Source organism: Schistocerca serialis, chromosome 2 (genome assembly GCF_023864345.2).
Source record: "Schistocerca serialis cubense isolate TAMUIC-IGC-003099 chromosome 2, iqSchSeri2.2, whole genome shotgun sequence".
NCBI lineage: Eukaryota > Metazoa > Arthropoda > Insecta > Orthoptera > Acrididae > Schistocerca > Schistocerca serialis.
Genome location: NC_064639.1, coordinates 419,477,160 through 419,503,051, shown reverse-complemented (window position 1 = coordinate 419,503,051; position 25,892 = coordinate 419,477,160). Strand labels below are relative to the sequence as shown.

Below are 25,892 nucleotides of genomic sequence, written 5' to 3'. Positions count from 1 at the left end.
CAGTGAATGTTGCTGCTTGGTACTGACGTGGAAGCAGAGAACCTCCTGTCAGTTGAAATCATTGTCCGGGCCAGCAGGAAGATGAGACAGTGCTGCATCAGCATTGGAATGATCATCCTGGTGCCATATGTATGCACACGCAAAAACTGTGCCCAGTGCTAGAGGTGTTGGGCTGTCAGCCCTGGGAGGCTGAAGTGCAGCCTGCATAATGCCACTGACAGCCGGTGATCCACAATTAGAGAGAATTCTGTCCCAAAAAGGCATACATGAACTTTTTAATGGCAAGCATTATCACCAATTCCTCCTTTCTGATCTGGGAATAGTTTTGCGGTGTGGGGTGAGTGTCCTTGATGGGTATGCTGTAAGTTGTCTGGTGCCATTTGCATACCTGAGCATCAAGACCACCTTGTGCCACAACCAATGGGCAACCAGGAGAGAATGATTGAATTTTCTCATTATGAGAGTGTTGAAGGGTGATCTGTTTTAATTTTTAAAAACCATTCAAAAGTCAAGATCACACAAAATATTTTGTATTCAAGGCAACCAGTTTCAACAGTCTTAGCTCTCATCATCAGGTCTTAAAACATTTTTTTGTAGTAGAACATGTTCATCTTACGCTGAACCTCATGCACAAGATGCATCAGGTTCAGCATAAAATGAACATGTTCTACTACCAAAAAAACATGTTTAGGACCTGAAGATGACAGCTAAGACTATTGAAACTGGTTGTCTTGGATAAAAAATATTTTCTTTTATCTTGTCTTTTGAATGGTGTGAGGGAGGGGGTCGGTTTCAGCATGATTTCCAATTAGGTAAAAGCCTTGCCACAGGCAGGGGTCAAGTTTTAGGGCAACCACTTTTTACATAAATGATTTAGGGCGTTCACAATTTGGGCCACACAGGGTAAGAACTTGGAATAATAGTTAATTTTGTCCAAAAACCCCTGCAATTCAGGTAAGTGTGTCGGATGAGATAAGAACTCTATTGCGGTGACATTCCAGTCAGTGGTCCTGGTTCCTGTTTTGGTGACCCATTCCCCAAATACTCCACTCCTGGCTGAAAATAACCAGCTCTTCTCTAAACAATGATGCAGTCCTTTGTCTCGCACGGTTGTAAAAAGGGTGTGGAGGTTTTGCAAATGTTAATGGCGTGAGTATCCCGTGACAATGAGATCATGCAGGTAATTCATGCAAGCCAGACTATGCAGCATCAGCTGTTTCAGAAAATTGTGGAAGCTGAGGCAATGTGGGAGCCAGTTGTACTTGTACAATCCAAAAGTCATTTTAATGGCAAAAATGTTCTGTGATTCCCCATCTCAGGGTAACTGAATGTAAGCAGCAGTGAGATCTATCTGGGACTAGTATTCCCCTCCAGCAAGTTTGGGGAGGAGATCTTGTGATCAGGAGACAAGTTTCCGACCATGATTGACCATTGATTGTAGCCGTGATATTTCCACACAATCAGAGAAAACCATAGGGCTTTTTGATGATGACTAGCTCGACAATCAGCTCGGCAATCCTAGCAGCCTAGAGTCAATCTAGCTCCTGCTTCACAGCAGCACATAGCGTAACTAAATTGCTCTGGCATAGTAAAAACTAGGCCATGCGGTGAAATGCACCTGAAAATCTGAAGCACATTATGAATCCAACTGTAACAGAGATGCAAATGCAGTGCCTAGATCATCCAGTTCTTGGAAAGGAACTGCGGCTGACTTCATCAGAAACAGAAAATCCAAACACCGTGAGTGTCCACTCCAAAATGTTGGTAGCAAACAGGTGCTCAACAACAAATAATGTGATGAGCCCCATAATGCTTTTGTAGGCCAGGCCACAGTTGTCAAAAACTGCACTTGAAGAAGAATAGAAACATTCCCATAGGCCACCAACTGCCACGAGGATGGGGTGGGGGGCAACTTAGGTGAGCACAGTTGTGCATAAGTCACATGATTTATCAAAGAAACAATGTCCCCTGTGTCCACCTAGAAATGGATGTCCTAGTGAGAAATGCGAAGCATGAGAAGCAGTTTCCACCTGAAGGGATAGCTCAGGGGGACTGCTGACTGCAAAGCATGTACAGTGTCTTGGTGCACTCATGAGATGGGATGGGAATGGGTTGTGCAGCTTCAGCACACTGGGTGGAGCTGCACCTCTTTGCCATAGCACATGCAAAACCCCCAGCAATCCAGACAGTCTGCTTGGGAGTGAACAGAAAAACGCTGCAGGCACAAACAGAGCAGCCCCTGTTACTGTTGACAAGGAGTGACAGGAAGCTCAGGTGCCTTAGAGATACCAGACAATGATGGATCACAACACTGCTGCAAACTGAGGGTCATCTTATGCCTACAGCTTCCGGTTGGAACACTTAGTGATAAGTTAAGCACTGCAGCTTGTGGCCTGGTAGTGAGTTGTTCATATTAGTAGCCTGCGCTATCCAAGCACATGCTACGGTGATACTAGGCCCTGTATGGCTATCCAGATCCATTTCCTCCAGTGGACATTCAGCTACCACAGAGCCAGAGTTTCAACTAACTTCAGATACCAGAGTTTCAACTACAGTGAATGTGAATGAGAAAGGACCACATTAAAAAACCTGGAAAGTTCTTTGTACAAAAGTTAATATTTTGTATTCTGTTTAGATTAACTTGCTTTGTATGTATAAAATTCAGTATATTTTCACTTGGATGAGAAATTTTGTGTGTTGTGCAGTATTATTCAAATCACAATCAGGCCATTTTAATTTAGGCTTTCCTAAATCAACTCAGATGAATGCTTCTTTTTTTATGTAAGAAAAAGACCCTGGCTGCTTCCTCTGTTCACTCATTTCCATCTTACCTAGTGTTTCGTCTCCAATCAATGGTCTTGTCATGAAGGAGGACTCTTATCTTTCTGAAACTTTTATTCTTGAACACTGTTAAAGAGGCAGAGTAACAGCAATATCAGTTGTCATTTTGTTATTTTCCTTGTTTACCAAGTATTGTGCATGTTGGGTCTTATTACTGGAGCAGACATGTGAAAGAATGGAAAGAGCTTGTGCTTCATCTTTAATTTTAACAATCAAATGTATGATCATATGATGTTACGTTAACCCTAAGTTTTTCTGAAAGAAATCAGTTGCTTCAGAGATAAATAGAGTACTGGTTATGTTATAAAACTAGTTGTTATTGTTGTTGTGGTCTTCAGTCCTGAGACTGGTTTGATGCAGCTCTCCATGCTACTCCATCCCGTGCAAGCTTCTTCATCTCCCAGTACCTACCGCAACCTACATCCTTCTGAATCTGCTTAGTGTATTCATCTCTTGGTCTCCCTCTACGATTTTTACCCTCCACGCTGCCCTCCAATACTAAATTGGTGAACCCTTGATGTCTCAGAACATGTCCTACCAACCGATCCCTTCTTCTAGTCAAGTTGTGCCACAAACTTCTCTTCTCCCCAATCCTATTCAATACCTCCTCATTAGTTACGTGATCTACCCACCTAATCTTCAACATTCTTCTGTAGCACCACATTTTGAAAGCTTCTATTCTCCTCTTGTCCAAACTATTTATCGTCCATGTTTCACTTCCATACATGGCTACACTCCATACAAATACTTCCAGAAACGACTTCCTGACACTTAAATCTATACTCGATGTTAACAAATTTCTCTTCTTCAGAAATGCTTTCCTTGCCATTGCCAGTCTACATTTTATATCCTCTCTACTTTGACCATCATCAGTTATTTTGCTCCCCAATTACCAAAACTCCTGTACTACTTTAAGTGTCTCATTTCCTAATCTAATTCCCTCAGCATCACCCGACTAAATTCGACTACATTCCATTATCCTCGTTTTGCTTTTGTTGATGTTCATCTTATATCCTCCTTTCAAGACACTATCCATTCCGTTCAACTGCTCTTCCAAGTCCTTTGCTATCCCTGACAGAATTACAATGTTATCAGCAAACCTCAAAGGTTTATTTCTTCTCCGTGGATTTTAATACCTACTCTGAATTTTTCTTTTGTTTCCTGCATTGCTTACTCAATATACAGATTGAATAACATCGGGGAGAGACTACAACCCTGTCTCACTCCCTTCCCAACCACTGCTTCCCTTTCATGTCCCTCGACTCTTATAACTGCCATCTCGTTTCTGTACAAATTGTAAATAGCCTTTCGCTCCCTGTATTTTACCCCTGCAACCTTCAGAATTTGAAAGAGTATTCCAGTCAACATTGTCAAAAGCTTTCTCTAAGTCTACAAATGCTAGAAACGTAGGTTTGCCCTTCCTTAATCTAGCTTCTAAGATAAGTCGTGGGGTCAGTATTGCGTCACGTGTTCCAACATTTCTACGGAATCCAAACTGATCTTCCCCGAGGTCGGCTTCTACTAGTTTTTCTATTCGTCTGTAAAGAATTCACATTAGTATTTTGCAGCTGTGACTTATTAAACTGATAGTTTGGTAATTTTCACATCTGTCAACACCTGCTTTCTTTGGGATTGGAATTATTGTATTCTTCTTGAAGTCTAAGGGTATTTCGCCTGCCTCGTACATCTTACTCACCAGATGGTAGAGTTTTGTCAGGACTGGCTCTCCCAAGCCTGTCAGTAGCTCTAATGGAATATTGTCTACTCCCGGGGCATTATTTCGCCTCAGGCCTTTCTGTGCTCAGTCAAACTCGTCACGCAGTATCATATCTCCCATTTCATCTTCATCTACATCCTCTTCCGTTTCCATAATATTGTCCTCAAGTACATTGCCCTAGTATGGACCCTCTATATACTCCTTCCACCTTTCTGCTTTCCCTTCTTTGCTTAGAACTGGGTTTCCATCTGAGCTCTTGATGTGGTTCTCTTATCTCCAAAGGTCTCTTTAATTTTCCTGTAGGCAGTATCTATCTTACCGCTAGTGATACTCGCTTCTACATCCTTACATTTGTCCTCTAGCCATCCCTGCTTAGCAATTTTGCACTTCCTGTCGATCTCATTTTTGAGATGTTTGTATTCCTTTTTGCCTGCTTCATTTACTGCATTTTTTATATTTTCTCCTTTCATCAATTAAATTCAATATATCTTCTGTTACCCAAGGATTTCTACTAGCCCTCGTAGAGCTACCCATTCTTCTTCTACTGTATTTCTTTCCCCCATTCCTGTCAATTGTTCCCTTCTGCTCTCCCTGAAACTTTGTACAACCTCTGGTTTAGTCAGTTTATCCAGGTCCCATCTCCTTAATTTCCCACCTTTTTGCAGTTTCTTCAGTTTTAATCGACAGATCGTAACCAATAGATTGTGGTCAGAGTCCACATCTGCTCCTGGAAATGTCTTACAATTTAAAACCTGGTTCCTAAATCTCTGTCTTACCATTATATAATCTATCTGATACCTTTTAGTATCTCCAGGATTCTTCCATGTATACAACCTTCTTTTATGATTCTTGAACCAAGTGTTAGCTATGATTAACTTATGCTCTGTGCAAAATTCTACCTGGCTGCTTCCTCTTTCATTTCTTAGCCCCAATCCATATTCACCTACTACATTTCCTTCTCTCCCTTTTCCTACTACCAAATTCCAGTCACCCATGACTATTAAATTTTCGTCACCCTTCACTATCTGAATAATTTCTTTTATTTCAGCATACATTTCTTCAATTTCTTCATCATCTGCAGAGCTAGTTGGCATATAAACTTGTACTACTGTAGTAGGCGTGGGCTTCGTATCTATCTTTCCCACAATAATGCGTTCACTGTGCTGTTTGTAGTAGCTTACCCACATTCCTATTTTCCTATCCATTATTAAACCTACTCCTGCATTACCCCTATTTGATTTTGTGTTTATAACCCTGTAGTGACCTGACCGGAAGTCTTGTTCCTCCTGCCACCGAACTTCACTAATTCCCACTATATCTAACTTTAACCTATCCATTTCTCTTTCTAAATTTTCTAACCTACCTGCCCAATTAAGGGATCTGACATCCCACGCTCCGATTCCTAGAACGCCAGTTTTCTTTCTCCTGATAACGACATCCTCTTGAGTAGTCCCCGCCCGGAGATCCAAATGGGGGACTATTTTACCTCTGGAATATTTTACCCAAGAGGACACCATCATCATTTAACCATACAGTAAAGCTGCATGCCCTCGGGAAAAATTTCGGCCGTAGTTTCCCCTTGCTTTCAGCCGTTCGCAGTACCAGCACAGCAAGGCCGTTTTGCTTAGTGTTACAAGGCCAGATCAGTCAATTATCCAGACTGTTGCCCTTGCAACTACTGAAAAGGCTGCTGCCCCTCTTCAGGAACCACAAGTTTGTCTGGCCTCTCAACAGATACCCCTCCATTGTGGTTGCACCTACGGTATGGCTATTTGTATCACTGAGGCACGCAAGCCTCCCCATCAACGGCAAGGTCTGTGGTTCATGGGGGTGGGGGGGATAAAACCAGTATTTCATAAAACTAGTATTTCATATATATACCTCCAAGCCAAACATTTCACAGCTGGTATTCCAGACCTAGTCATTGACAAGATACCACATTTGCTAAGGTGAAAACATATTTCGGAGGAATGGTTTTGAAGTCCTCACCCAGCCACCCATTTTACATATTCCTTGGATTGCCTAAGTTATCTTAGGTAAATGTCAGGATTTTTTTATCATCACCCTCTCCCTTCTGCTCATTGTCCTGAGTTGGTACTTCATCTCTGCTGACCTCAAAGCATATTATACATTCCACACTTAACCTTCTGCAACTTAACTTTCTAGAGGTCCAAGTATAGCCTAATGGTTTTTGTAAACATCGTATTTGGAAAATGAAAACAAATGAGAGTTTGTAAATGAAAATCTGACTTCATTATGTTTAATCAGAACCCAACTTTGTTCTCAGAATACTATATTATGAGCTCTCAGGTTTTCAAATCTCGTCCAGTGCAGTTCCCAACAATCAGTCTCTCCTTCTCATCCTTTCTGGTAAATCTCCCCTGAGCTGGGGTTCTGGGTGACTTTCCTAAACTGTGCCCCTTTCCCTAAACCTCTCCAGTCCTTTTCCTTCACCCCTCTTCCTTCCCCTTCAACTCTTCTGTCAGGAGGAGGAGCCACTGGCTCTGAAAGCTTGTGAAAGTTAAATACTTTTGTGTGTGTGTTCCCCTGCCAACACTTGGTGAGTAGTTTTTTTATCTGTCCATTTAAATTACATTATCAGTTGGTATTCTTTCCTAACTTGTGATAGATGATAGTGAGCTGCCCAAATCAAGTGAGTTTCATCATATAAAAATTCATTATATTTTGAATGTATTGTATTTCGAGTAGAAATGACTCATAATCATGAACATCGCTGTACATTGTACTCTGAAGCCAACAAATATTGTTTTAAGTAAGTTTTAACATTATTTTTGATGGCGGTGCCTGAATGGCAGCCTCACTTTTCTTTTTGCTTTTACTGTTGAGCTGCATAGTTTCAACATATTGAGCAGGTTATTCTCTGTGCTGTTCCCTCACACGCCTTCCAATTCAAATGTAAGCGTTAGAGCAGTTGCTCGTAGTGCCCATTCATTTATATTTCTGTTTACTTTGGAAAACCTTTTGCTACAGTATTTTTTCACAGTACTGTTATTATGTATTGGGTTAGTAATTCCTTTTATGTTTTTCAGATATGTTACTGCCATCTTTTCTGTATTTATTGAACCTCACTCATACGACTGACATAATACTCTTCAAGAAGTTTAGTAATTCAAACAATTTTAATTTTATCAAATTATTAAGGGTAAATATGTACTTATTTATATGTAGGAGGTTGACTTCTGTCATAGATTAATGTATGGTAGAACTGTGATAAGCCCTGACAGCAATGTACCTTGTCACACAATTAATTATTATGCCAGTCATAATGGTAGATCTTTTGCTCATACTTATGCTTACAACAAACACAATGCTCCATTGATAAAACAATGTTTGTTCTTTCTCAGATATTTCTCTCGTTGGTGGTAGAGGAAATTCCCACTTTAATATATGTATTAATATTGTACTGTGTACCTAGACAGGCATAATATTTCGTGTAATTGTGAAAAAATATTTTTGTTGAATTAAGGTGGCCTGTTTTTTCTAGCTTTTAACACCTTTTTTTGTATTGTAAATAATTATTAGAAGTACTATCTATCAAACTGGATATTGGGGCTCTAAGGCTGTGTAGTATTTATTACATTCAACTTAGAGTTATAAATAGTACATCAAATGAAAGATCAACTCAGCAGTTTTGTTTTCATACCTGTGTGCCTGCACATGCACTATTGCCTGTGTCTCTCATTAGAAAGTGCTAGTAACAAAGATGGCAACCAATGAACAGAAAGCTTTTTGTGTTTCACAGTTTACAGGGACTCAGTCTATTGTTGCAGTGCAATGTTCATTTCTTAGACCTAATATAATCCTCTAAGTGGTAATAACATTCGTAGATTTTATCATCAGTTTGAGAGCACTGGCTGTCTTTACAAAGGAAAGAATATGGGATGACCAAGAGTGACTGAAGAACGTGTTGAATGAGAGAGAGGCTAGTAGTGAATTAGCAATTCCAGGGACGTCTGTGTAGAGACTTGTGAGGAGATGCTTGCAACTGTGTACTTAGCATTTGCAGTTGTTATAATTTCTAAAGCCTACAGGCTACAGTTTACATGCCAGCTTTGAAGTAAAATGTTGCTGCATGGTGATGAATAGTTTCTGACTTGTGTTGTCTTCAGTAATGAACCAACATTTTACCTAAGTGGAAATGTAACCATATATAATGTGCACATGGGAGATCAGCAAACCCCTATGAGGTGGCACAGTTGCAACGAGACTGCCCTAAACTGAAATTTTTTTGTGCCATATTCCAGCAGAATGTTTATGGGCTGTTCTCTCTCTCTCTCTCTCTCTCTCTCTCTCTCTCTCTCTCTCTCTCTCTCTTTTTCCTTCAGTAAAGCAACTGTAAGTGGTGTTTATTATCCTGATGCACTAGAACTATGGGTGTTTTCTCAGTTGGAAGAAGCTGAACCACAGAACTTTATTTGGCAGCATGGTAGTGCACTGCCTCACTGGCATATCTTAGAATGGGACTGGTTAAATGATGACATACCTGATTACTAGATTGGCTGCAAAAGGCCAAATGGCTGAGCTTGTTTCGCATCGCTTCCATGTTCGCCCAATCTGATGCCATGTGGGTTTTACCTTTGGTGGTTTAAAGGATGGTGTGTATGTTCCTCTGCTACCAGATAATCTACCCAACTTCAGAAATAAGATTGAAGCAGCTGTTGCACCAATTACTGGAGGGGCACTGGTCAAGATTCGGAAAGGTCTTGCCCATTGACTTGATGTGTGCTGTATGGTGAATAGTGCTCATGCTGAACACTTGTAAGAAATACTGTTTTGAGTTGTTCCTCATTTTACTGTACTATTTATAATTGTAAATTGAATGTAAAAAATGCTGTAAAGTGTAAAACCAACATTCATTGTGAAACACTGGTATTATGATTATGGCACAACATTGGATTCATTTTGAAAGTAGTGTGTTGTATTGGCAGATTTCAGTTTCTGAACTCCGGAAGAAGTGTGAAAATTCTGAAGAAGTTGAGAGAATTGTAGCAGAGAAGTTCAGGGGGTTGATTGTTGTCCTGGAAAAGAGGTTTGACAGGCTGGCCAACAAGAAAGCTTCAATGGTTATACCTGACACTCCAGAACTATTCTGGTAAGTAAATAAAAGTGCAATAGGAAACCAAGATTATGTGAGCAGTATTTACTGCTTGTTGTGATGTCACTGTAAATTTCATTTGTGTCTCTTGCTTATTACTTTTGTAAGTAGTCCCTCACTGCTTCATGTATCAAACATTTACCACAATCTATGCCACTGTAAAATGCCACAATGTCCAATTGCAGAGGACCAGATTAATGAACATCATCAGTTGAGTGCACATTGAGACATTTTTCTCATTCGTATCAACACAGTGCCTCAGTGTGCTCTCATCTGCTGACATTACCTATTTGACAATCACTACTGCTATGACAATTTATTTTATTACAGTTGGCTCACACTCAGTTGTGTTCTTACTTTTTGCTACCTTTTATGCCGGTTCTAAGCAGGACTATTTGTTGTAAGTTTTATGTTTGATCACCATATGCCAGTGACTGGACAGCTTTGTAGCTTGTCCTTATGCATGTCAACTATTCCTTGAAAATGACACAATAGCCAAAATTGACCAGAAGTGTAAAATAAACAAAAATTGCAGTTCAGTGTGGAAATGTCAGAATTTCAGGAATTTATGGACTTGGGTGTCTTTACCAGCTTTGGTTGTCAAGTACACAATTCAGTTACCATATCTTGTAGTATTCCTTTTAGTGATTTGGATGCATAATGTAAGAGATACTTTGATTTATTTGAATGTAGTCAGGGTCGTTCATAAAACTTCGAACTATATGTATCATTAAAACATAGTGTTCTTACTGGTTTTATCAGACTGGACTCATCCCATTTGCTATGAAGGAAGTAATTAAAGCAGAATTTGATTGTTTAGAAGCATCAGATGATGTAACACCAATTGCATTTAGCCAGTGGGTGATACACATAATTGTAATTAAAAAGAGTGTAAGGGCACAATTAGAATTTGTTATGATCTTAAACAATCTTTCAGTGCTCAGTCTAATGTAGATGTTTAGGCAATTCCATATGCTGAGGAGCTACTGACTATGTTACAGAGGGGCCAGTTCTGTTCTGCAGTTCTAGCCCCTAATCATCTTAAGAAAAGGCAGTGTCATTGAAGTTGAAAAAATATTTGAAGCTTGCTCCCTGCTTGAGCACATTAAGCATTTAGTGCTGCTGACAGATACTTTGCAATTTGGGACAAATGTTGTGTTGGTGACAAATAAGTCTTTGCAGACAAGATCATGTGTTGAAATATTATTATTTCCTCAATGATGTGTTTCGACAAAATCTAATCATCTGATGGGAAATAAATATAACCGCTCCCGAGGACATGCAGCTTTACTGTATGATTAAATGATGATGGCGTCCTCTTGGGTAAAATATTCCGGAGGTAAAATAGTCCCCCATTCGGATCTCCGGGCGGGGACTACTCAAGAGGACGTCGTTATCAGGAGAAAGAAAATTGGCATTCTACGGATCGGAGCATGGAATGTCAGATCCCTTAATCGGGCAGGTAGGTTAGAAAATTTAAAAAGGGAAATGGATAGGTTAAAGTTAGTTATAGTGGGAATTAGTGAAGTTCGGTGGCAGGAGGAACAAGACTTTTGGTCAGGTGATTACAGTGTTATAAATACAAAATCAAATAGGGGTAATGCAGGAGTAGGTTTAAGAATGAATAAAAAAATAGGAGTGCGGGTTGGCTACTACAAACAGCATAGTGAACGCATTATTGTGGCCAAGATAGACACAAAGCCCATGCCTACTACAGTAGTACAAGTTTATATGCCAACTAGCTCTGCAGATGATGGAGAAATTGATGAAATGTATGACGAGATAAAAGAAATTATTCAGATAGTGAAGGGAGACGAAAATTTAATAGTCATGGGTGACTGGAATTGGTCAGTAGGAAAAGGGAGAGAAGGAAACATAGTAGGTGAATATGGATTGGGGGGAAGAAATGAAAGAGGAAGCAGCCAGGTAGAATTTTGCACAGAGCATAACTTAATCATAGCTAACACTTGGTTCAAGAATCATGAAAGAAGGTTGTATACCTGGAAGAATCCTGGAGATACTAAGAGGTATCAGATAGATTACATAATGGTAAGACAGAGATTTAGGAACCAGGTTTTAAATTGTAAGACATTTCCAGGGGCAGATGTGGATTCTGACCACAATCTATTGGTTATGAACTGCAGATTGAAACTGAAGAAACTGCAAAAAGGCGGGAATTTAAGGCGATGGGACCTGGATAAACTGAAAGAACCAGAGGTTGTAGAGAGTTTCAGGGAGAGCATAAGGGAACAATTGACAGGAATGGGGGAAAGAAATACAGTAGAAGAAGAATGGGTAGCTTTGAGGGATGAAGTATTGAAGGCAGCAGAGGATCAAGTAGGTAAAAAGACGAGGGCTAATAGAAATCCTTGGGTAACAGAAGAAATATTGAATTTAATTGACGAAAGGAGAAAATATAAAAATGCAGTAAATGAAGCAGGCAAAAAGGAATACAAACGTCTCAAAAATGAGATCGACAGGAAGTGCAAAATGGCTAAGCAGGGATGGCTAGAGGACAAATGTAAGGATGTAGAGGCTTATCTCACTAGGGGTAAGATAGATACTGCCTACAGGAAAATGAAAGAGACCTTTGGAGAGAAGAGAACCACTTTATGAATATCAAAGCAAAGAAGGGAAGGCAGAAAGGTGGAAGGAGTATATAGAGGGTTTATACAAGGGCGATGTACTTGAGGACAATATTATGGAAATGAAAGAGGATGTAGATGAAGATGAAATGGGAGATATGATACTGCGTGAAGAGTTTGACAGAGCACTGAAAGACCTGAGTCAAAACAGGCCCCGGGAGTAGACAACATTCCATTAGAACTACTGATGGCCTTGGGAGAGCCAGTCATGACAAAACTCTACCACCTGGTGAGCAAGATGTATGAGACAGGCGAAATACCCACAGACTTCAAGAAGAATATAATAATTCCAATCCCAAAGAAAGCAGGTGTTGACAGATGTGAAAATTACTGAACTATCAGTTTAATAAGACACAGCTGCAAAGTACTAACGCGAATTCTTTACAGACGAATGGAAAAACTAGTAGAAGCGGACCTCGGGGAAGATCAGTTTGGATTCCGTAGAAATGTTGGAACACGTGAGGCAATACTAACCTTACGACTTATCTTAGAAGAAAGATTAAGAAAAGGCAAACGTACGTTTCTAGCATTTGTAGACTTATAGAAAGCTTTTGACAACGTTAACTGGAATACTCTCTTTCAAATTCTGAATGTGGCAGGGGTAAAATACAGGGAGCGAAAGGCTATTTACAATTTGTACAGAAACCAGATGGCAGTTATAAGAGTCGAGGGGCATGAAAGGGAAGCAGTGGTTGGGAAAGGAGTGAGACAGGGTTGTAGCCTGTCCCCGATGTTATTCAATCTGTATATTGATCAAGCAGTAAAGGAAACAAAAGAAAAATTCGGAGTAGGTATTAAAATTCATGGAGAAGAAGTAATATCTTTGAGATTCGCCGATGACATTGTAAATCTGTCAGAAACAGCAAAGGACTTGGAAGAGCAGTTGAACGGAATGGACAGTGTCTTGAAAGGAGGATATAAGATGAACATCAACAAAAGCAAAACGAGGATAATGGAATGTAGTCAAATTAAATCGGGTGATGCTGAGGGGATTAGATTAGGAAATGAGACACTTAAAGTAGTAAAGGAGTTTTGCTATTTGGGGAGTAAAATAACTGATGATGGTCGAAGTAGAGAGGATATAAAATGTAGACTGGCAATGGCAAGGAAAGCGTTTCTGAAGAAGAGAAATTTGTTAACATCCAGTATTGATTTAAGTGTCAGGAAGTCATTTCTGAAGGTATTCGTATGGAGTGTAGCCATGTATGGAAGTGAAACATGGACGATAACCAGTTTGGACAAGAAGAGAATAGAAGCTTTCGAAATGTGGTGCTACAGAAGAATGCTGAAGATAAGGTGGGTAGATCACGTAACTAATGAGGAGATATTGAATAGGATTGGGGAGAAGAGAAGTTTGTGGCACAACTCGACTAGAAGAAGGGATCGGTTGGTAGGAAGTGTTTTGAGGCATCAAGGGATCACAAATTTAGCATTGGAGGGCAGCGTGGAGGGTAAAAATCGTAGAGGGAGACCAAGAGATGAATACACTAAGCAGATTCAGAAGGATGTAGGTTGCAGTAGGTACTGGGAGATGAAGAAGCTTGCACAGGATAGAGTAGCATGGAGAGCTGCATCAAACCAGTCTCAGGACTGAAGACCACAACAACAACAACATGGACAAACTCGTCTCCACCCCAAAACTCACCTTTGGTGCTATGGTCTTTTCATTTACTCAGTTTTATTAGATTAGATTAGATTTACTTTCATTCCAATTGATCCGTAGTGAGGAGGTCCTCCAGGATGTGGAACATGTCAGAAAAACAATAATACATGACAAATATTTAAACTAAAACAAATAAGCTAATGTACCATTCCACAGGTCCCAAGTGGAATGATCGTCATTTTTTAATGAACACTAAGAGTCATTTTACAAATACTATTGCACTGAATTTAAAATAAAAAAGTTTTTTATTTATTTATAAGGTAAGAAACATGTAATACAACTACTGTAATACTTATTTACAATGAACACATTACTGCACTTAAATGGTGCAGAAGTTAGATTATACTTACACACACACACACACACACACACACACACACACACACACACACACACACAAATTTTCAGTGAACACATTACTGCACTGAAATTGTGCAGAAGATATGTTGTACTTATATACAAATCAGTTGGTTTTCCTCAGAAATTCATCAATGGAGTAGAAGGAGTTGGCCACCAATAAATCCTTTAGGCTTCTCTTAAACTGAATTTCATTGGTTGTTAAGCTTTTTATGGCTGCTGGCAAGTTATTGAAAATGTGTGTTCCTGAATAATGCACACCTTTTTGTACAAGACTAAGTGACTTTAAATCCTTGTGAAGATTATTCTTATTTCTAGTATTGATTCCATGAATTGAGCTATTGGTTTGAAAAAGTGATATATTTTTAATGACAAATTTCATTAAGGAATAAATATATTGGGAAGCTGTAGTTAGTATCCCTAGTTCCCTAAACAGGCTTCTGCAGGATGTTCTTGAGTTCACACCACATATAATTCTTACTGCACGTTTTTGTGCCCGGAAAACTTTAGCTTGGCTTGATGAATTACCCCAGAAAATAATCCCATATGACATTATGGAATGAAAGTAAGCATAGTATGCCAGCTTTTTCATTTTTATATCCCCTATGTCTGACAAAATTCGCATTGCAAACAGAGATTTGTTAAGACGCTTCAGCAGTTCTGTGGTGTGCTCCTCCCAGTTGAATTTATTATCAAGCTGTAATCCCAAGAATTTAACACCGTCCACTTCTTCTATCTTCTTGTCATCATATGTTAGACATATACTCTTGGGACACCCCTTACAAGTTCTGAACTGCATGTAGTGTGTTTTTTCAAAGTTTAGTGACAAAGAATTGGCTAGGAACCAGTGATTAATGTCTACAAATATTTTATTGGCTGATCTTTCTAAGACTACACTTGATTTGCTATTTATTGCAAATATATGAATTTGACAAGCCAGTATGGCACCTGTGTTTTAGACATTGAGTGTGCTCTCATTGTGGTTGTGCAATTCATGTACTGGAATCTTATTTCCAGAAGTCGAAAATGGTCATTGATGAAATAAAAGTATTTCAGCACGTGATATTGGCTGCAAAAACTCTTATTTATCACCAAATACCAGTTACCTCCCAGAAACATGTGCAACTTATATAAAAGTGTTGTTTTGTCATGTAATATCCCTGCTAGCATGGAACAACCAGTAGCATGCATATTAAAACACATACAGCAATCCAGGTTCATTGCAGCCCCACAAGGCACTGGCTATTATTTACAGCCTCAAAACCTTCCATCTATTCTTATATAGAGGGATTTTTGCCCTGGTCGTATACCACAAGCCAAAGAATTTTCTTTTTGGCTCACAAGTGTACCTGCCAAGTAAAACAGCATAACGATTACAGTGGTGGGCACAGTTTTTCTGCAGTTATGATAATGAGATCAACTACTGGCACACCTCTCGACGCACCAACACTGACCCCCTGTTGTGTCTACTAGAAACTCCATGTTGTGTTGTCCAGTGGGTCCTGATAATATTTCTGGCTTGATGAAAACATTAAAAAGACAGGCTGGACAAATTCTCGATGATGATCCAGGAGGTGACTAGACTTGCAAATAAAGATCTGACACTCCACAAAGTATTATGTTATGTGTATTTTCATTGGCTGGAGCAGCTGCCCAAAATGGTGGAACAGGTAGTGAAGACCCATTTTTTGGTGTGCAATAGACTCAACATCAATCAGGGGGTAATCCTGCTGGCCACAGAAGAGATCGAGTTCTGAGATGTGAAACCTGACTGTACTCTGGCCTCTGCACACAAAGTACACTTGACGATGTCAAACATGAACATCTTGTCATAGCATTATTTATATTGGCCAAACATTAAAGTGCACATGGAACGCGCAGCCTGGACCCGCCAAACATGTGCGCAAAATGAAACAGATCTGGTATTACGTATCTCTCCATGGCCATGGGGCCACATGCACACTGATTTTGTAGGCCTGTTCAAGGGGGCTACACAGTAACCTGTTGTAGGCAACCACTCTTAATTTCCGATATGTTGCCCCAATATTATCAGTGGTACTAGAATCTACAATTCAGTCTCTTATAACAATCTTCACCATAGAATGAGTGCTGCAAACCATGGTGTCTAACAATTGGCCACAGTTCCATTCATTTTGCCGAAGGAAGGGTGTAACACATCCAACCACCGTCCCTTTCCATCCTGTACCAAACTCAGAAGCAGAGCAGTTGGTTTGAAATCTCACAGTCCAAATGAATAAAATGATGATGGCAGCACCTTCTGAGGATATGGGGGAGCACTGGTGCACTTCAGTGTTTCCTCTCAAGCCATAACTATAGATGACCCTAGTCCATCCAGGATGCAGCATGGGCACTGCACTTGACCCAGCCAGCCTAGTCATCACATCCATGGCCGTACTATTGTACTGACTCTTTAGCCTGTACTCACACATACTTCCATACATTGGATTGATTCTAATGACCATTACTAGTGATCAAGTTGATAGAGATCTCGTTTAGCCTTTTAATCGTCTCGTGCCATGACAGTTGAATGACACACACCTGACACAACCTCATCAGGGTCCAATAAAACCAACAGAGACTGCCACCACTGCAGTCTAAATTCTCCCAACATTTCCATGTCCAGACTGCTGCCTCAAATACATACCATCTGCTGAAGTTCCTTGATTAAATACAAAGCTAATTCATAACAGGCATGTGCACGTAACTACATTGGTAATAATAGAGGGAAACATTCCACGTAGGAAATATATATCTAAAAACAAAGATGATGTGACTTACCAAATGAAAGTGCTGGCAGGTCGACAGACACACAAACAAACACAAACATACACACAAAATTCAAGCTTTAGCAACAAACTGTTGCCTCATCAGGAAAGAGGGAAGGAGAGGGAAAGACGAAAGGATGTGGGTTTTAAGGGAGAGGGTAAGGAGTCATTCCAATCCCGGGAGCGGAAAGACTTACCTTAGGGGGGAAAAAAGGACGGGTATACACTCGCGCGCACACACACACACATATCCATCCGCTTATATACAGACAAAAGCTGACATATTTAAAGACAAAGAGTTTGGGCAGAGATGTCAGTCGAGGCAGAAGTGCAGAGGCAAAGATGTTGTTGAATGACAGGTGAGGTATGAGTGGCGGCGACTTGAAATTAGCGGAGATTGAGGCCTGGTGGATAACGGGAAGAGAGGATATATTGAAGAGCAAGTTCCCATCTCCGGAGTTCGGATAGGTTGGTGTTAGTGGGAAGTATCCAGATAACCCGGACGGTGTAACACTGTGCCAAGATGTGCTGGCCGTGCACCAAGGCATGTTTAGCCACAGGGTGATCCTGACCCCACCGACACCCCGCACCCCTACCTTCTACCTTCTTCCTAAAATTCACAAACCCAATCATCCTGGCCGTCCCATTGTAGCTGGTTACCAAGCCCCCACAGAACGTATCTCTGCCTACGTAGATCAACACCTTCAACCCATTACGTGCAGTCTCCCATCCTTCATCAAAGACACCAACCACTTTCTCGAACGCCTGGAATCCTTACCCAATCCGTTACCCCCAGAAACCATCCTTGTAACCATTGATGCCACTTCCTTATACACAAATATCCCGCACGTCCAGGGCCTCGCTGCGATGGAGCACTTCCTTTCACGCCGGTCACCTGCCACCCTACCTAAAACCTCTTTCCTCATTACCTTAGCCAGCTTCATCCTGACCCACAACTTCTTCACTTTTGAAGGCCAGACATACCAACAATTAAAGGGAACAGCCATGGGTACCAGGATGGCCCCTTCGTACGCCAACCTATTCATGGGTCGCTTAGAGGAAGCCTTCTTGGTTACCTAGGCCTGCCAACCCAAAGTTTGGTACAGATTTATTGATGACATCTTCATGATCTGGACTCACAGTGAAGAAGAACTCCAGAATTTCCTCTCCAACCTCAACTCCTTTGGTTCCATCAGATTCACCTGGTCCTACTCCAAATCCCATGCCACTTTCCTTGATGTTGACCTCCACCTGTCCAATGGCCAGCTTCACACGTCCGTCCACATCAAACCCACCAACAAGCAACAGTACCTCCATTATGACAGCTGCCACCCATTCCACATCAAACGGTCCCTTCCCTACAGCCTAGGTCTCCGTGGCAAACGAACCTGCTCCAGTCCGGAATCCCTGAAGCATTACACCAACAACCTGACAACAGCTTTCGCATCCCGCAACTACCCTCCCAACCTGGTACAGAAGCAAATAACCAGAGCCACTTCCTCATCCTCTCAAACCCAGAACCTCCCACAGAAGAACCACAAAAGTGCCCCACTTGTGACAGGATACTTTCCGGGACTGGATCAGATTCTGAATGTGGCTCTCCAGCAGGGATACGACTTCCTAAAATCCTGCCCAGAAATGAGATCCATCCTTCATGAAATCCTCCCCACTCCACCAAGATTGTCTTTCCGCCGTCCACCTAACCTTCGTAACCTCTTAGTTCATCCCTATAAAATCCCCAAACCACCTTCCCTACCCTCTGGCTCCTACCCTTGTAACCGCCCCCGGTGTAAAACCTGTCCCATGCACCCTCCCACCACCACCTACTCCAGTCCTGTAACCCGGAAGGTGTACACGATCAAAGGCAGAGCCACGTGTGAAAGCACCCACATGATCTACCAACTGACCTGCCTACACTGTGACGCATTCTATGTGGGAATGACCAGCAACAAACTGTCCATTCGCATGAATGGACACAGGCAGACAGTGTTTGTTGGTAATGAGGATCACCCTGTGGCTAAACATGCCTTGGTGCATGGCCAGCACATCTTGGCACAGTGTTACACCGTCCGGGTTATCTGGATACTTCCCACTAACACCAACCTATCCGAACTCTGGAGATGGGAACTTGCTCTTCAATATATCCTCTCTTCCCGTTATCCACCAGGCCTCAATCTCCGCTAATTTCAAGTTGCCGCCACTCATACCTCACCTGTCATTCAACAACATCTTTGCCTCTGCACTTCTGCCTCGACTGACATCTCTGCCCAAACTCTTTGTCTTTAAATATGTCAGCTTTTGTCTGTATATAAGTGGATGGATATGTGTGTGTGTGTGTGCGCGCGCGAGTGTATACCCGTCCTTTTTTCCCCCTAAGGTAAGTCTTTCCGCTCCCGGGATTGGAATGACTCCTTACCCTATCCCTTAAAACCCACATCCTTTCGTCTTTCCCTCTCCTTCCCTCTTTCCTGATGAGGCAACAGTTTGTTGCGAAATCTTGAATTTTGTGTGTATGTTTGTGTTTGTTTGTGTGTCTGTCAACCTGCCAGCACTTTCATTTGGTAAGTCACATCATCTTTGTTTTTAGATATATAACTACATTGGTATGATCACATCACAGGCAAAACAAATACTGTGCTCCAAACACATGCTTACATGACCTATCTGTTGTGGGCTCAACCATTGTCCCGATATTATTGGTGTCATAATTATTATTGATTGAAATCTGACAGTGATTTGTGACACAAGGGAGTTCAGCCAACCATTACTGTAATGAGCATATATATGTTATCACATCTGAGACCATGGCTTTCAGTGGGAAAAATCTTATAAGAACACAATCAGTAATAGAAAACATGTTCATAGAACAAGTAGGTAGATTTAAATTTTTGAGGGTCATGTAATGTATGGAGGAGAGCTAGATCAGGAACATAAAATTGAGAAGTTCAGCTAAGTAAATAGTATCATTAGAAGATCACTCCAAAATAAAGTAAGGACAAAAACTTGATATTAAATAGGAAATTTCCTGAAATTCTCCAAAATTATTATTTATTTGATCACAAACCAGCTGAAAACCAGCTTTTGACCAAATATGAGGGGCATTAAGTAAGTAATGCAACACTTTTCTTTTTCCTCAGCCAATTTCAGTTGAAAAAAATGCAGAATTTTTTGTGGGACACCATGGAATATCCTCACTTCAGTCCCTATAGTTTGATGAAGTTCTGACAGGTGGTGGCCATATACATAGCCTTCAAAATGGTGGCTGTAATGGAGGTACATTCTAAGCAGAGAGCTGTCATTGAGTTTCTTTTGGCAGAAAACCAGAGCATCACAGATATTCATAGGTGCTTGTAGAATGTTTGCAGAGGCCTGGGAGTGAACAAAATATGGTGAGACATTGGGTGAGGCATCTGTCATCATCACAACAAAGTCACATAAATCTGTCCGATCTCTCACATGTCTGTTGGCAGCAAACAGCTGTGATTCCTTCAATGTTGGAATGTGCAAACACTCTCATTCAAGGTGATCAGCATATCAGAATCACATACTTTGCTGCTCCACTGGATGTCTCTGTTGGTAGTGCTGACACAGTCATCCACCAGTTTGGGTACTCAAAGGTATATGCCTGTTGGATTCCTCGCTGGTTAACAAAAGACCATTGCCTACACATTACCAGGCTGATCATGACAACATTTTGTCGAATGTCATCACAGGAGATGAAACGAGTTCATTTCTTCGAACCGGAAACAAAATGGTAATCCATGAAGTGGTTCCCGACCACCTTTACACAAATGCAAATGAAATACTCCTTCTCCATGACAATACAAGGCTTCACACAAATCTGTGCATCTGAGAGGAACTCACAGTACTTCATTGAACTGTTCTTTCTCATCCACCCTACAACCCAGATCTCACACGTCTTGACTTCCATCTGTTTGTCTACATCTACATCTACATCTACATTGATACTCCGCAAGCCACCCAACGGTGTGTGGCGGAGGGCACTTTACGTGCCACTGTCATTACCTCCCTTTCCTGTTCCAGTCGCGTATGGTTCGCGGGAAGAACGACTGTCTGAAAGCCTCCGTGCGCGCTCTAATCTCTCTAATTTTACATTCGTGATCTCCTCGGGAAGTATAAGTAGGGGGAAGCAATATATTCGATACCTCATCCAGAAACGCACCCTCTCGAAACCTAGCGAGCAAGCTACACCGCGATGCAGAGCGCCTCTCTTGCAGAGTCTGCCACTTGAGTTTATTAAACATCTCCGTAACGCTATCACGGTTACCAAATAACCCAGTGCCGAAACGCGCCGCTCTTCTTTGGATCTTCTCTATCTCCTCCGTCAACCCGACCTGGTACGGATCCCAAAGATATTGTCCCAATGAGGTTGCATTCCATATGAATAACGGGGAGGTTATTGATCCAGCAACGCCTTTTCTCTGACATTGACCAGCAGAGTGATTACATGCTAGCATACAGGCTCCCTCAGTAAGATGATGTAAGGCTATCACATTGAACAGAGATTATGTTATAAAATAGGGTTTTGTAGCCAAACAAATGAGGAGTAATATGGTGTATTGGTATCCTGAATAAAACCAACCTGCGTTCAGAACAACATGTTTTGCATAACTTACTGAATGCCCCTTGTAAATATAATTTTGCAGGACATCTGAAAGTTTTCACTATTTATTACTGTTCTTCCTCATCCACTCTACAGCCCAGATCTCACACCTTCTGACTTCCATCTGTTTGGTCCAATGAAGATGCACTATGTCTGAATCAGAACATGGATAATGGGGAGGTTATTGATCCAGCAAGACGTTGGCTCCGATATTGACAAGCAGAGTGATAACATGCGGGCATACAGGCACAAACAGAAAATTCTGTTAACATAAACCTATCTTAAATTTTATAAAGTTATGCTGGTACCAATATTGCTATAAAGGAATGAATATTCGGCAATGAAAAAAAAAATAAAGAGTTACATGTCAACAAAATTAACTCGGCGTTTTTCTGAGCCATAGCTCCCTCTTTATCTACAATAATAATACATCATAAATTCATGGACATAATGCTCAGCTCTTCCTTATTAACACATCCCCAAAACACAACTTCTCTTTCTTCATTACACTTCTGAAAATATAACTTGCTTGCACGAAAGTCCACCTTACATTTATTCATCATCCAGTTCCTCCATAAAATACACCCAACAGATAATGATTGAGCAACCAGGAAATGTTGTTCATATTATTTGCTATCAGTGTAAAACTTTAGCAATATATGTTTCTCAATAAAATTGCTTCTATTTCCCACATCACATTACTCACAGGAAAAGTTGGGATTTGTGCAACCTCACTTAACTACAGATACAATTTGTTTGACAGTATGCAGGCCTGGCTACTACTGTCCAGAAGTCTGTTAGTCTATTAGTACTGCAAACATTAATGTCAGTAATAGGTATCAACACATCTTCAGTAAGCACTTCCCATTCTCACATCAAGTCATCTCTTATCTCATAATCCATATCATACTGAATATTATTATTGTCAAGTGCAATTACAGGTTTGGACTGAGTTGAATCCAAAACTTCATTTAGTTTAACTATGAAAGTTGGGCTGGCATGCATTATTCATTTCTTTCCCAATCCAGCAATCTGTCTTGAGTGTGTCTATCATTGTGTGTCTGATAATTCTCTTCATAACAGTATTCTGAAAAGGAAAGTTGCTACTCACCATACAGCAGAGATGTAGAGTCGCAGATAGGCACAACAAAAAGACTGTCACAAATAAAGCTTAGGGCCAGTAAGGCCTTCATCAAAAATAGACCCTCTTCCCCCCCCCCCCCCCCCCACACACACACCAACACAAACACAACTCACACACAAAAAAAATACACACGACTGTAGTCTCAGGCAACTGAAACCGCACTGTGGGCAGCAGCACCAGTGCATGATCAGTGTGGCGACCAGGTGGGGGTAAGGAGGAGGTTGGGGCTGGGATAGGGAGGGGAAGGGATAATAGGGTAGGGGTGGTGGACAGTGAAGTGCTGCTCTGGTTTGATGGAGGGCAGGGGAGAGGGGGGGGGGGGGTCGTTACCAGAAAAAGAGAGAAGTAAAAACGACAGAGTGTGATGATGGAGTGAAGGCTGTGTAGTGCTGGAATTGGAACAGGGAAGGGGCTGGATGGGTGAGGACAGTGACTAATGAAGGTTGGGGCCAGGAGGGTTACAGAAATGTAGGATGTATTTCAGGGAAAGTTCCCACCTGTGCAATTTACAAAAGCTGGTGTTGATGGGAAGGATCCATAAGGCATAGGCTGTGAAGCAGTCATTGAAATGAAGGAGGTCACGTTTGACAGCATGCTCAGCAACAGGGTGCTCCACTTGTTCCTTGGCCACAGTTTGTCGGTAGCCATTAATGTGGACAGACAGCTTGTTGGTTGTCTTGCCAACATAGAATGCAGCACAGTGGTTGCAGTTTAGCTTGTAGATCACATGGCTGGTTTCACAGGTAGTCCTGCCTTTTATGGAATAGGTGATGATTATGACCAGACTGAAGTAGGTGGTAGTGGTGGTGGTGGGAGGATGTTTGGGACAGATCTTGCATCTAGGTCTGTTACAGGGATATGAACCATGAAGTAAGGGTTTGGGAGCAGGGGTTGTGTAGGGATGGACGAGTATATTGTGTAGGTTTGATGGATGGCAGAATACCACTATGGTAGGGGTGGGAAGGGTAGTGGGCAGGACGTTTCTCATTTCAGGGCATGACAAGAGGTAGTCGAAACCCTGGTGGAGAATGTAATTCAGTTGCTCCAGTTCTGGATGGTACTGAGTTACAAGGTGAATGCTCCTCTGTGGCCAGATGGTGGTACTTTGGGAGGTGGTGGGATACTGGAAAAAGAAGGCACAGGAGATTTGTTTTTGTTCTCTTCATAACCTTACAGAATTCCCTAGACTGTCTGTAATCTATGTTTCTGCACGGACCATCTTTCCTTCTACTAAAACAATTTGGTGGCCTGTAGTTTCTGTGAAATTTGTCTTCATGTAGTGAAAAACATGTCTTGCAGTGAGGTTCATGATGAGGATGATGATGATGATGATAATGACAATGTGCTACTCATAAGGCAGATCTTCCATTGCAAATTCATAATTCTCTGATCATCCTGGTATTTTGCCATTCTTTTAGTAACTGTTTATGGTGCATTTATCTTTATGTTGTCAGTTAGTTGGTATCTTCTTCTACCTTTGGTTCTCTTCCCCGTCACCACTCCTTCTACTGCATTCGTGTATTCTCATCTAGTTAGTGTCCTTGCCAGTTTCTTTTCCTCATAATTGTTTCATGTATTTGTCCTTTCTTATTCACCACGTGTAACACAACTTCATTCCTCAAGTGATCTGGCCATTTAACTCTTTCCTTTCATTTCCAAATCCATTTATCAGAAGTGTCTAAACATTTATCCTTTTTCTGTTGCAGTGTCTGCATTTTAGCACAGTGCTGAGAAACACTCCATACAAAATACTCCACCTCCAGTTAAACATATATTTTGGAATAACTGGTCTTCATTTCATTTCTTGATTAGATGTCATGTTACTGGTTATTTCATGTCCTAGGTGCCTGAATCTATCAACTCGTTCCATTAATTCATCACAAATTTTCACTCTTTATCTCTCTTGATGTCCTTGCAAAAATCATTGGCTTAGTATTTTCGCATTCAAGTTCATTCCATATTCCTCAAAACTAATGTTCAACTCTTTTAATTATTTTTAAATGTCTTTTCATTTTCACTTACAGTTAGTCATACCAGGTATCAGCTTGCACTATCTGATCAGAAGTATCTGGACACCCTTTTGTAATGTAGAATTGGCCACTAAGTGTCACAAGAGGCAGAGCCATCAGTATAAAAGGAGGCAGAAAGTATTGTGTTGTCAGAAGGGACACAGCAGAAGCAGAATGGTTTGGTCAGGAGAGCTCAGTGACTTATAATGTGGACTAGTCATTGTATGTCACCCAAGTAACATATCCATCAGGGACATTTCAACACTTCTCAAGCTGCCTGAGTTGACTGTTGGTGATGTGACTGTGAAGTGAAAACATGAAGAAACAACCGCAGCTAAATTGATGCCAGGTAGACCTCATGTTCTGACAGACAGAGACCATCGATCATTGTGGAAGTTGGTTATATAAAATCATGTGAAGTCAGTGGCAGGCATCATATATAGTTTGCAAAGTTCTACAAGGAATCCAGCTAGCATAATGACTATGCATAGGGAGTTAAAAAAATGGGGCACAATGGTCTGACAGCTCTCGTAAGCCAGCACACATCTCTGTTGTCGACGCTAAGTGGTGCTGGAGGTGGTGTAAAGAACAATGCTACTGGATAATGCTGGAGGTGGTGTAAAGAGCAATGCTACTGGATGTGGATGATTGGAAATGAGTGGTCCAGAATGATGAATCACACTATACTCAGCATCCGACATCACTACTTCCCCTGGTTATGCTACTTGAGGAGGAATGGACTATGAGGCAGGTGTCCTGACACATTTAATCAGATAATATATGTCATATATTTGATTATCCTTCCTCCTATTGCCTCAGATACCTGGAGAACATTACTTGCCATCATGTGAAGTGTCAACAGTGAAGCATGGACGAGGTGGTTTTATGAAATGGGGGTGATTTCCTAATGTTAGGGTGTGGTCCCCTCATTGCACTTCAAAAAACACTAAATGCATCAGAGCAATTTACAGCATTGTGTACAGTATACAG

The 25,892-nt window shown here is 41.1% G+C and overlaps 1 protein-coding gene across 1 annotated transcript in view; it reads left to right on the top strand.

The window, feature by feature from the left end:
• LOC126457273 (general transcription factor 3C polypeptide 1) overlaps nt 1-25,892 on the top strand; it is a 368,859-nt gene that overhangs the window by 244,336 nt on the left and 98,631 nt on the right. The window contains exon 22 of the mRNA XM_050093437.1: nt 9,508-9,671. Within this exon, the coding sequence (XP_049949394.1) occupies nt 9,508-9,671 (164 nt within the window). The remainder of the gene's footprint in view (nt 1-9,507; nt 9,672-25,892) is intronic.